Genomic DNA, 13,493 nt, shown 5'->3' on the forward strand with positions numbered 1-13,493 from the left:
GCAGTGGCTCACATCTGTAAACCTAGCAATTTGGGAGGCCGAGGCAGGCAGATCACTTGAACTCAGGAAGGTGGAGACCAGCCAGGCAAATGTGGTGAAACCCCATCTTTACAAAAAAATACAAAAAATTAGCCGGGTGTGGTGGTGCATGTCTGTAATCGCAGCTACTCAGGAGGCTGAGGCAGGAGAATTGATTGAACCCTGGGGACGGACGTTGCCGTGAGCCGAGATCACGCCACTGCACTCCAGCTTAGGCGACAGAGTAAGACTCTGTCTCAAAAATAAAAATAAAAATGAAAAAAATTAGCCGGGCATGGTGGTGGGCGGTTGAAGCAGGATAATCACTTGAACCTGGGAGATGGAGGCTGCAGTGAGCTAAGATCACGCCACTGCACTCCAGCCTGGGTGACAGAGTGAGACTGTCTCAAAAAAATACAATACAATACAATACAATACAATACAATACAATACAATACAATACAATACAATACAATACAATACAATACAATAAACCTGATTTGTGAAGTTTGCTTATTTTAAACTACCAATGCAATGCTACTAAAGATGGAGTGAGGATGAAGTGGGTATAAGTAGTTTTCGTGAACGAGTGTCAATACAAGCCAGCTCCAAGACACCACTGCTCCAGCCTGGTAAGAAATACAATATCTAGCCCAGGCAGCAAGAATGTTGAAAATGGTGTGGACTTCAAGTTCCAGTTCCACCACTTATTTCCACAATGGTTTTAGACAAGCCTTTCTAAGTCCCAGTTTCCTAATCTATAGAATAGGGATACTATTGCTACCACTACCACCTCACAGGTTGTTGGGAGGATCAAATAAAATAATGGGCGGGAAAGAGCTTCAGTGCCCTGTACGATGCCTGGCACAGAAGATGCATAATATTTAACTCATTAAAACATGTCAATTTGGGTATTTCCTCTTTTCCATATTTGCTAGAAACTTCTTATTTTGAAAACAAACAAAAAAAAAACAGAGTTTGAGAGTTCAAAGATAAAATGCACAACCTAATATCATTTATTGAAAGCACAATTTTGCTACAAGTGCTTTTCTAAAAAGAGTACTGCCAGAGTAGCTCAACAGTCTTTATTTAGTCCAAAAGATGGCCAAGCGCAGTGGCTCACGCCTATAATCCCAGCATTTTGGGAGGCCAAGGCGAGTGTATCAACTGAGGTCAGGAGTTCAAGACCAGCCTGACCAACATGCAGAACCCCCCCCATCTCCACTTAAAATACAAAATTAACTGGGTGTGGTGGTGAACACCTGTAGTCCCAGCTACTTGGGAGGCTAAGGCAGAAGAATCACTTGAACCCAGGAGATGGAGGTTGCAGTGAGCCAAGATTGCACCACCGCACTCCAGCCTGGGCAACAGAGCAAGACTTCATGTCAGAAAAAAAAAAAAAAAAAAAGGGAGGGGGGAAATATAGAACATCAAAACATCTCCTCTGATGTTCTTCCTTTTGCTTCTCAAGGTGGCAGCTTAGACCACTGATTTTTGGCCATTTTTATTTTCTAATATATGCATTAAAAAGTTATAAATTTCTTTCTAAGCACTGGTTTAGCTGGATCTCACACATTTTTATATGTCATTTTAAAAAATTATTGCTCGGTTCAAAATATTTTCTAATTGCCATTATGATTTCTTCTTCTTAATAACCATAGTTATTAAGAAGTATATCACTTTAAATGGGAGGTTTTCTAATTACCTTTTTGTTATTGGGCCTAGCTTAATATCACCGTGGTCAGAGAACATACTCTAAATAATCTGAATATTTTATGGCCCAGCACATACAGAGTCAATTTTGTCAAATATTCTGTGTGCCCTTCAAAAGAAATTTTCTGAGCCCAGTGCAGTGGCTTGGGGCTGGGGTCCCAGCTACTTGGGAGGCTGAGATGGGAGAATCACATGGACCCAGCAGTTCAAAGCTGCAGTGAGCCATGATCCTGCCTCTGCTCTCCTGCCTGGGTGAAAAAAAAAAAAAAAAAAAAAGGATTCTGTTGTTGAGAACAGGCTGTATAAGTCTTAATTAGGACAAGTTTGTTAATTGTGTTATTCAGATCTTCTATATCGTTATTAATTTATTCCATTTGCTTATTCTACAAGCTATTGAAAGAGGTATCTCAAAGCCTCCCACTATGATTGTAAATTTTGTCCATTTTTCCTTTTAGCTCTGGCAATCTTTGCTTTATGGAACTCTGAGGCCGTGTTTTGAGGAGCATACAGATTTAAGATTTTAATCTCTTCCTGGTGGATCTCTTTATCATTTATTTCTTTATCATTATGAAATTCCCTCTTTAGCCTCATAATGCTTCTTGCTTTAAAGTCTACTCTGACTGATATTTGAATAATTATACCCGCATTTTGCTGTTGCTTGCGTTTGTGTGATCTAGCTTTTAGCTTCCTATTATGGTCAACCTTTCTGTGTTTTTGTATTAAAGATGTTTTTCTTGGCCAGGTGCAGTGGCTCACGCCTGTAATCCCAACACTTTGGGAGGCTGAGGCGAGTGGATCACCTGAGGTCAGGATTTCAAGACCAGCCTGGCCAACATGGCCAACATGTCTCTTCTAAAAATACAAAACTAGCCAGGCGTGGTGGCACGCCTGTAATCCCAGCTACTCAGGAGGCTGAGGCAGGTGAATCATTTGAACCTGGGAGGCAGAGGTTGCTGTGAGCCGAGATCGCGCCACTGCACTCCAGCCTAGGCGACAGAGCAAGGCTCTGTCTCAAAAAAAAAAAAAAAAAAAAAAAAAAAAAATGCCAGTAGCATTAGTATTTCAAATGAATATCCTAAATGGTAGCACTTGCTCATAACCATCTATCTTAATACTGAGTACTTTATTAGAAACTTGTTCTGCAAAAGGAACGGACTTAGGAATAATTAGTTGGAACTGTAAAATCTTACATTTTACATGGAGCAATATTATAATTACATTCTAATGCTGGTGTCTTCTACTGTTTAGTTGCCATTAAGTCAGCATTCTCTTACTTATGCCTAGGGAAAGTGAGCCACGGGCATGTTAACTTACTTGTTCCAGGCCTTATAACCAATAGATGGTAGAACCAAGACATATGCAAAAGCTTTTAGGCTTTTTACTCAGCCCACGTCCTGACAATAGAAAATACAATAGCAGTTAATATGTCACTTGTTCTTTTTCTCACAAAAGGTAATTCATCTCTATTCTCCCTGCCTTCCATAAGTAAAATTTTTGTTTCTTCTACAACCTACATATTAACCAGGGGTCATGTGTATCAACAGTCTCTGCTTACTTATTGAGTCTGAAGGCAGGCTGGGAAGAAGTGGGTATGTCCCTGAGAGCCCTGTTCAATTTGGGGACCAACTCAACTTAGTTTCTTGGTAAATTTAGAATTAATTTATGGATTTAGAAATAAACAAGGGAAGACATTTAGATGGCCATTGCCGTCCTGAATCCGGTTTAGAGTACCACTAGAAAACACAATTAACCTCGAATTTTTTTCCCACTTGGTAGAGGATTACCGGAAACAGCTAGAGACATAATTTCATACACAATTCCATGTAGGCAATACCCAGGAATGGAGGCAGAAGGTGTGCCGTTGTCTAATCACCACATTTATGCTCTGTACTAAGTGTAGATTTACAGACCTTGTCAGACAGAGAAATAATGACTGGAAAAATACATGATCCCTTGTAAAAGCAGTTGTCTACCATTTTAATCTTGATGGAAAGAAATTTGTTCCTCTGCTAATTTCCTCATTAAGGAAATTGAACTATATATTTCTGTGGTTAGAAATACATATAAAGGAATCAAGGCTAAAAGCAAAAAACATCAGATATGAGATGAGACATGTAAAGAAGAATAGCGAAGGCAATCTGAAATTATTGAGAGCTCCACAATAGCTCTCTTCTTGACTTTCCTGTTTGCAGCCTGAGAAAAGCACCTTCCCCATTCTAGCTTCTGACACTCCACCCTTGTTTCTCCAAACTCAACACAGCTGTGGATGTCATTACCGGGTTCATCTAGCTGGGTACTACAGTTTATTTAAAATGTGCAGGAAGTGGCCGGGCGCGGTGGCTTGTGCCTGTAATCCCAGCACTTTGGGACGCCGAGGTGGGCAGATCACCTGAGGTCAGGAGTTCCAAACCAGCCTGGCCAATGTGGCGAAACCCCATCTCTACTAAAAATACAAAATTAGCCGGGCGTGGTGGCGCATGCCTGTAATCACAACTACTTGGGAGGCTGAGGCAGGAGAATCACTTGAACCTGGGAGGCGGAGGTTGCAGTGAGCCGAGATCGTGCCATTGCACTCCAGCCTGGACAACAAGAGTGAAACTCCATCTCAAAAAAAAAAAAAAAAAAAAAGAAGTGCAGAAAACTCAAAGAATCTATGAAAGGCCAGAAAGTCGGTGAGGTTTGTTTATTGTATAACCACAAACATCACCAAAACCACACAGAGAGGACTGCTCAAGCTATGATGCCACTGAGCACACACAATATTTGACATAAACACTACAGCTTGAACCGGTGACACTGGGGACCAGATGTTAGAATATCTGCTGTTGCTGCTGCTGCTGCTGCTGCTGCTGGGAGACATCACTACTGCCATTCTCACCAAAAGGAGGATTTTACATACTTCTGGTTCATCACTTACCCACTTGCAAAATGGTGTTCTATACAGGTGTGTCTGACTGGCAAAGGCTAGGTCTCATGTCTGTGCCTTAACTGCATTGGAGCCTTGAAGATGGAGTTTTGGCTTCAATTTGGAGAAGCAAAATTTAGAACGTGGGAAATTCTCCAGACATGGGAATATTGTTCAAAAGATGCGAGGTGGCCATAAAAATAAATGAACACTGTATACTACTGTGGAGTTATCAGGATTTAATTGCTAAAGTATAGTTTCTAAAAAGTTGAGAACAAATATACAACTAACGCATCAAAGATTTTCTTTACCTCATTAATTAATAAGGGATCAGTAAGATTAAAGTCAGTTCAAATAAGAATTTGAGGCCAGGTGCAGGGGCTCATGCCTGTAATCCTGGCACTCTGGGAAGCCGAGGCGGGTGGATCGCCTGAGGTCAGGAGTTTAGGACCAGCCTTGCCAACATGATGAAACCCTGTATCTACTGAAAACGCAAAAATTAGTTGGGCATTGCGGTGCATGCCTGTAATATCAGCTACTGGGGAGGCTGAGGCAGGAGAATCACTTAAACCTGGGAGGCAGAGGTTGCAGTGAGCCGAGATCTGAGATCACACCACTGCACTCCAGTGTGGGCGACGGAGTGAGGCTGTGTCTTTAAAAAAAAAAAAAAAAAAAAAGAATTTGACTGACAGAGATCTACATTCTCTATATTTCTCTATTCAGTAAAATCTACAATACAAAATTTATTTGCATTGCCATGTATAGGTATCATTTGCATAGTTATCAGTTTTTTACAACTTTAAAAAGAATCAAACAAATCCTATAAAGGTCCACTAAATAATACCCAGCACATCACTGAAAGGACACCTGATAATCTCTTTTGCCTGAATAATTTTTCTTAATAAAATGTTAAGTGATTGACTGAAATAAAAAGAAATGCTAAGTGAAAAAACAAGATAAAGTATGTATAATATGTTAGTGTTCACTTAAGATGAAAGAATATTAATATATAGGCATATTTGCATAGTTTTAAAAATGGGAAGATAAACCATAAATTGTTTAAATGATTACCAATTAAGGAAAAAAGGAAATAGTGTAAAACAAAAGGAGAAAGGCTAGAGTTCTTTGAATATACCTCATTGCGTTGATTTCACTTTGGATCCACATAAATGTTTTACATAATTATAAAATGAAATTACATAAGTGTAAAAAGCAATCCCTAAAAGGAAGAAGTAAAATGAAACAAATAAACCTGTGTATGGAGGTGGAGCATAACCATACCGGGAGCTATTCCAGGTGACTTCAAAACACAGTAATTGACTTACATCCTTAGCAGAATATGGCTTAATGGAGAAAAACCTGTCCCCCTCTACTTTAAAATCTCTAATTTGTTTTCATTAATAATCTTATTGGTCATAGGCTTGTTGTTGTTATTCTGCAATTTTACAGGATAAATCAAACAAGTACTTGAGTTGATACTTTAGAGAACCCAGATGTTTTAAGCATGTTTGAAAAGAAGTGTAGATACAAGATTGATGGGGTGAGTAAACCCTATAGTCTTGAATTTGAATTTGAAGTATCAGTGTCAGCTTGTTATCTATTTAATTTTTTTAAAAAAAGATATTTCCTAGTTCCATCTACTGAAAAGGCTTAGCAACAATGGTCAATCTGCTATCCCAAACACTGCTAGTTCCTAGATTATGGTATTTAAACATTGTTTCCACTAAAAGGAACCAGACCTCCTTGGAGAAATGGCTGATTCGAGGTCTGGGGCAGGAATTGTTCAAGACAAACCTGCAATAGTCTGTCATTATTAGAAAGAAAGGAAGCTTTTAAAGAGTGCTAATATTATGCCAAACATACAAACTCTGTCTGCAATAAAGAGCCAATTTGAATAAATTCCTACTGACCAAAAATGAGACAATATGAGTATCAATAAGGAGAAAACTGGAATGGATTGAAACACATCAAATATGTTTAAATCCATGAATTCATAATGATATAAACATAACTCAATGGTTTCACAATATATGGCGTTTATTTAAATCTCAATTCAAACAAGTAAAAAATGTATAAGACAGGGAAATGTGAACATTGATAGGATGTCTGATGACATTAAGAAATTATTGTCATAATTTCTTATGACAATAAAGTGGCTCACGCCTGTAATCCCAGTACTTTGGGAGGCTGAGGTGAGTGGATCACCTAAGGTCAGGAGTTCGAGACCAGCCTGGCCAACATGGTGAAACCCCATCTCTACTAAAAATACAAAAATTAGCTGGGTGTGGTGGCACACGCCTGTAATCCCAGCTACTTGGGAGGCTGAGGCAGGAGAATCGCTTGAACTTGGGAGGCAGAGGTTGCAGTGAGCTGGGATCACACCAGCGCACTCCAGCCTGGGCAAGTGAGTGAGACTCTGTCTCAAAAAAAAAAAAAAAAAAGAAATTATTGTTCTTTTATTTTAGATGTGATAATAGTATTGTGGTATTGTATTTGTTTAATAGTCTCTGTCTTTTAAAGACACACACAGGGACATTTACATATGAAATGATAGAATGTCTGGAATTTGTTTAATATAATTCAGGTAGTAGGAGTGGGAAGATGAATAAGATTGGCCATGTACTGATCCTTGTTGAAACAAGACAATGGTTTCATGGCAGCTCATTTTACTACTATCTTTACTTTTACATGTGTTTTAAATTTTCCATAAGAAGTATCTTTTTAAAAAAAATCTGTATGGTTACAAACACAAACATGTCTACTATAGCTGAGATGAATCAACATAATGATGCTACTTCTCCCCAAATGTATGCATATATTCAAATAAAAACTCTAATAGCCAGACTTGGGGGCTCATGCCTGTATTCCCAGCACTTTAGGAGGCCAATGCGGGCAGATTGCTTGAGCCCAGGAGTTTGAGGCCAGCCTGGGCAACATGGTGAAACCCCTTATCTACAAAAAATAAAAAACAAAATTAGCCGGGCATGGTGGTGTGCGCCTGTAGTCCCAGCCACTCCGGAGGCTGAGGCGGGAGGATCACTTGAGCCCGGGAGGTCAAGGCTGCAGTGAGCCATGATTGCATCACTGCACTTCAGCCTGGGTGACAGAACGAAACCCTGTCTCCAAAAGAAAAAAGCAAAAAACTCTAACAGAGTTTTTCAGGGAACTTGATAAACTGATTTGAAAAGTTCATATAAAGAAGACAAAATGCAAAGACAATGTTTAAAAAGAAGAACAATGATGGGGTGACCTAGATGACTTGCATCACCAGACATCAAGACATATTACAAAGCTGGTTTTTTTTTTGTTTTTTGAGATGGAGTCTTGCTGTGTCGCCCAGGCTGGAGTGCAGTGGCACCATCTCGGCTCACTGCAAACTCCGCCTCCTGGGTTCACGCCATTCTCCTGTCTCAGCCTCCCGAATAGCTGGGACTACAGGCGCCCACCACAACGCCTGGCTAATTTTTTGTATTTTTAGTAGAGACGGGGTTTCACCGTGTTAGCCAGGATGATCTTGATCTCCTGACCTCGTGATCCACCCGCCTCAGCCTCCCAAAGTGCTGGGATTACAGGCATGAGCCACCGCGCCCGGCCTACAAAGCTGTTTTAATTAAAACTGTGTGATACTGAAGTAGCAATTGATAAAAAGAACAACTTCATGAGCTCAGAAACTGACCTATCTATGTATGAGAATTTGGTGTATGATAGAGGTAGAATCAAAATGGGAAAACAAAGAAAATAAGTTCCCTACCTCATACCATACACAAAACTAAATTCCAGGTGAATTAAACACCTAAAAGCAGTAGCCATAGAAAAGATAAATAAAACGCTTTCTAAAAGTATAAAAATGAGTGTATCTTTATTACATTTGGATGAGGAAAACTTTCTTATATGAAACACAAACAGTATAGATTACACAGAAAAGCTGAATAAAATGTTCTACCTCAACACACAAAAAAATTTCATATAGAAAAACTCACTATAAACAAGACTAAAAGACAAGTGGAATTTCATAGGCTTATTCAAAGGAAGAAAAAACAAAATAAAAGACAAATGGAAGACTAAGGGAAGATGTTTTTAAGGGTATATAACTGTCAAAGATTAGAAGCCAGGATATATTTTTAAAACACATACACCTTGGCCAGGCATGGTGGCTCACACCTGTAATCCCAGCACTTTGGGAGGCCGGGGTGGGTGGATCACGAGGTCAAGAGTTCAAGACCAGTCTGGCCAAGATGGTGAAACCCTGTCTCTACTAAAAATACAAAAATTAGCTGGACGTGCTGGCAGGCGCCTGTGATCCTAACTACTTGGGAGGCTGAGGCAGAGAATCGTTGAACCTGGAAGGCGGAGGTTGCAGTGAGCCAAGATCACGCCAATGCACTCCAGCATGGGAGATAAAGCACAGCTCCATCTTGGAAAACACACACACACACACACACACACACACACACACACCCCTCCCACAAATCCCTAAGAAAAAGCAACAATACAATAGAAAAATGAGCAAAAAAGATGAACGGGAAATTCACAGAAAATTCAAACGGTCAATAAATGTGTGAAAAGATCCTCAACCTCATTAGTAATTAGGAAAATGCAAATTTAAAAGATGATAGTTCATCTTGCTCCCACTCCACCCAGATAACCATTCTCAATTGGATATATTTGAGTGTATTCTTTTTTCCATGAATATACTAACACACACACACACACACACATGCATATTACTAAACTATACATATAGTATATATTAATAAAGACATTTTGAGTTGATGAACGAAGGAATGGGTGAGTGAGAATCAGACAATATCAGATCATGAATGAATTGTGTTAAAAGCAGTAAGACAGGTTTTCCTAGGAAATCATAAAAGGAGCTGGGATTTTGGGAGCTTTATCTTAATCTCTTTATAACTAAGTGTTTTCCATGTAAAAGTTGGTGTTTTTAAAATTTAATTTAATTTTTTTTTTTGAGATAGGGTCTTGATCTGTCATCCAGGCTGAAACACAGTGGTATAATCATGGCTCACTGCAGCCTTGTCCTCCTAGACTGAAGCAATTCTTCCAACTCACCCTCCCTCTCAGCTGGGACTACAAGCATGCACCACCATGTCCAGCTAATTAAAAAAATTTTTTTGCAGAAACAGGATCTTGCTATATTGCCCAGGTTGGTCTTGAATTCCTGGCCTCAAGTGATCCTCCCGCCTCAGCCTCCCAAAGTGCTGGGATTATAGGCGTGAGCCACTGGGCTCAGACAAGGGCTCTTCTTGATGGCTTACTGTATCCACTTTGTTCCCAAGACCATAGGGAGACGACTAGAGGTGACTGTACTAGCTAGATTTTAAACGAAACTGAAATGAAAGTTCACTTCCTCATTATGGATACCTCATGTGACAAGTTCCAATTTCTTTTAAAGTCAGTTGAACTGAAATCTCCCTGCTGCTTTGAAATCTTAGAAGAGAGCCCATCAATTCAAGGATTCTTACTGTAGGAGCACCTGCTGGTTCTATCACGTATGTACTGTTTGTTCTTTTTCTCCCATTTGGTCTTCAAACACTCTGTTTGTGTTTGTAACTTGTTCTGCCTGCTAGGTTTTCAATCTTTGGTTTCAGGAAGTAAACTAAAAAGTCATGTCGTTCAATTTGCTTCTTCTCTATTTTTAAAAAGTTAATGTCTGCTTGAGCATCTAAGCATCTAAGTTGAGGCTGAAACGTGGCTTTCTTTGGAATATAATTAAAAGGTTTACATGTTTAAAATTCCAGATGTTTTCAATTGAAAAGAAAGGAAAAGAAAGTAGAATCCAGTTTGAGGGAGCTAGTCGCTAAATTTCTGTTGAAGTCTCTTGAATTAAATACAGAAGTGGCATTTTAAAGAGTAGTTAATTGCTTCATTTGAAACAGATGTCTGATCATTGGAAAAAAAAGATAAAAAGGAAAATAACCTACCTAAAGATGTGAATGAGAGTTGTCTTTTAACTATCTGTAAAGACTGTGGATATTTAAATAAGTCAGTTAAGAAGAGCTCATGTATCCAAAAATTCAGGAGATAAACTGATTTTTCAGAGGTTTGCCTCTCTTAAGGATGATTTTTTTTTTTTTTTTGAGAGAGAGAGAGAGAGAGAGAAAGAGATTTCCTTTGATTAGATTTGTTGGCAAATCCTGGAAAGTCCCTGTTTTCTAACCCCCTAGATGTGTTTGGTTTACCAGATACTGGGAAATTCCTGAAAATCACTTTTTAAAGTGCTACTAAGCATTGGAAGTAGTATTTCAGACATAAATCTGCAGCTATTCCCTGTGACTATATATCCCAGGAATTTTCCTGTATAATTCTCTTTATAATACTCTGTCCCTATTGAACAATGAGGTCACTTGGACACGGGAAGGGGAACATCACACACCGGGGCCTGTTGTAGGGAGGGGGGAGTGGGGAAGGATGGCATTGGGAGTTATACCTGATGTAAATGACGAGTTGATGGGTGCTGATGAGTTGATAGGTGCAGCACACCAACATGACACAAGTATACATATGTAACAAACCTGCACGTTGTGCACATGTACCCTAGAACTTAAAGTATAATAATAATAAAAAAAAGTCTGTCCCTTTGATAGACTTTGCATTGTTATTTTCTCTTATGAAAAAATATGGTCACAATATATGCAGCTAATAGCAACACTTCCTATGTTACCTTTCCTTACACAGAATGAAACAGCTGGTTTGTGTGCTCTTGGTGTGCTCCTCTGCAGTGGCGCAGTTGCATAAAGATCCTACCCTGGATCATCACTGGCATCTCTGGAAGAAAACCTATGGCAAACAATACAAGGAAAAGGTAGACTGGATTGCCACTCGAGCGATATGCTTTTAAAGGAGTACTGTTTTCTACCTCTCAAAATTGCGTTCTTACAGGCAGTGTTTTCAGTAAATATTTAGGCTGGGCGTGGTGGCTTGCGCCTGTAATCCCAGCCCTTTGGGAGGCCAAGGTGAGCGGATCACCTGAGGTCAAGAGTTCGAGACCAGCCTAGCCAACATGGCAAAACCCCGTCTCTACTAAAAATACAAAAATTAGCTGGATGTGGTGGTAGGCGCCTGTAATCCCAGCTACTCAAGAGGCTGAGGCAAGAGAATCGCTTGACCTGGGGAGGCGGAGGTTGCAGTGAGCCAAGATTGCGCCATTGCACTCCAGCCTGGGCGACAGACTGAGACTCCATCTCAAAAATAAATAAATAAATATTATGTACTTGTTTCTTGCCAGATACTATTCTTGGTACCATACAGCAGGAGTCAAAACAAAATTCCTATTATGGAGCTTTTATTATAGTGAGAGAGACAGGAAATAAGAAAATAAACAAGCAGACATGTAGTATGCTAGATGGTGATAAGTGTTGTAGTTAAAAGTAACGGAAGGCATGGAGAGGAGGAAGGGCGCTGGGTGGCGGTAGTGGTGGTAAGAAGTCTATCTATATGACAGGAGGGTTAGGAAAGGCCTCACGGATAGGGGTGCCATTTGAGCAGAGAATTGATGGAAGCCAGGGAGCAAGCAAAATACTTGCTTGCTATCAGGCCAAGGGCAAATGAGCACAAGCTCCTGAAGAAGAGCCACATTTGGGATGGCTGAGGAGCGAAAAGGCCTTATTATACCCACATAGTGCGGCCAGATATTGTTTCTTGACTATCACTTCCCATTTTGTACTTCTGTTTTTATTTCAAAGCACGCTTGCTGATGTTAAGACCTTAACCCTACTGCTTTAAATAACTAAGTCCTGTAACTATGTAATATTTCTGTTTGTAAGCTAGCATCATATATTTCTTTATTTGACATATTATTTTGTATAAAAATGACACTCTTAGTAGGTCATATACTCTAAGTTTTATTTTTATTTATTTATAATTAAATAATAATTGTGTATATTTATGGAGTACAATGTGATGTTATGATACAAATATACATTGCAGAATGATTAAATTAGGCTAATTAACATATTCAGCACCTCACATACTTATCCTTTCTTTGTGATGAGAACATTTAAAATCCACCCTTTCAGTAATTTCGACATATAAAATACATTATTACTATTATCGGTAGCCACCATGCTATGCAATAGATTGCGAGAACGTATTCTTCTTGTCTAAATGAAACTCTGTACTCTTTGCCTAACATCTCCCCTTTCCCTGTCTACCCTCCTCCCAGCCTCTGCTAACCACCATTCTACTCTCTATTTTTATGAGTTCAACTGTTTTAGAGTCCACATGTAAATGAGATTATGCAGTATTTGTCTTTCTGTGCCTGGCTTATTTCACTTAGCATAATGTTCTCTAGACCCATCCATGTTGTTGAAAATGACAGAATTTCCTTTTTTTTTTTTTTTTTTAAGGCTAATTGGTATTCCATTATACATGGAATACAATAAGTACCACACTTTTTTATCCATTCATCTTTTAATGGACACTTTATAAGGTTGATTCCATATCGTGACTATTGTGAATAATGCTACAATGAACCTGGAAGTGCAGCTACCTTGTTGACATACTGATTGTGCTTCCTTGGGACATATACCCAGAAGTGAGATTGCTGGATGATATGGTAATTATGTTTTTAGTTTTTTGAGGAATCTCCATACTGTTTTCCAAAATGACTGTACTAATTTACATTCCCACTAACAGTGTATGAGGGTTCCCTTTTCCCCACATCCTCACCAACACGTATCTTTCATTGTTTTGATAATAGCCATTCTAACAGATGTGAGGTGATATCTCATTGTGGTTTTACTTTACATTTCCCTGATGATTGGTGATGTTGAGCATTTTTTCATATATCTGTTGGCCATTTGTATGTGTCTTGTTTTGAGAAATGTCTATTCAAGTC

General features: G+C 39.2%; 1 protein-coding gene across 2 annotated transcripts in view; it reads left to right on the plus strand.

Moving 5' to 3' along the window:
• The window catches only part of LOC105497818 (cathepsin S), a 68,252-nt gene that overhangs the window by 18,453 nt on the left and 36,306 nt on the right, over nt 1-13,493 (plus strand). The window contains exons 2-3 of one of the 2 annotated variants that reach the window (XM_011769222.3): nt 10,050-10,146; nt 11,333-11,459. In XM_011769222.3, the coding sequence (XP_011767524.1) occupies nt 11,334-11,459 (126 nt within the window). In that variant the 5' untranslated portion in view covers nt 10,050-10,146; nt 11,333. Of the gene's footprint in view, nt 1-10,049; nt 10,147-11,332; nt 11,460-13,056; nt 13,212-13,493 lie in introns of those variants that run through there. The other variant, XM_024797966.2, reaches the window with a different exon arrangement.

This window comes from Macaca nemestrina, chromosome 1, assembly GCF_043159975.1.
Source record: "Macaca nemestrina isolate mMacNem1 chromosome 1, mMacNem.hap1, whole genome shotgun sequence".
In the NCBI taxonomy this organism is placed as follows: Eukaryota; Metazoa; Chordata; class Mammalia; order Primates; family Cercopithecidae; genus Macaca; species Macaca nemestrina.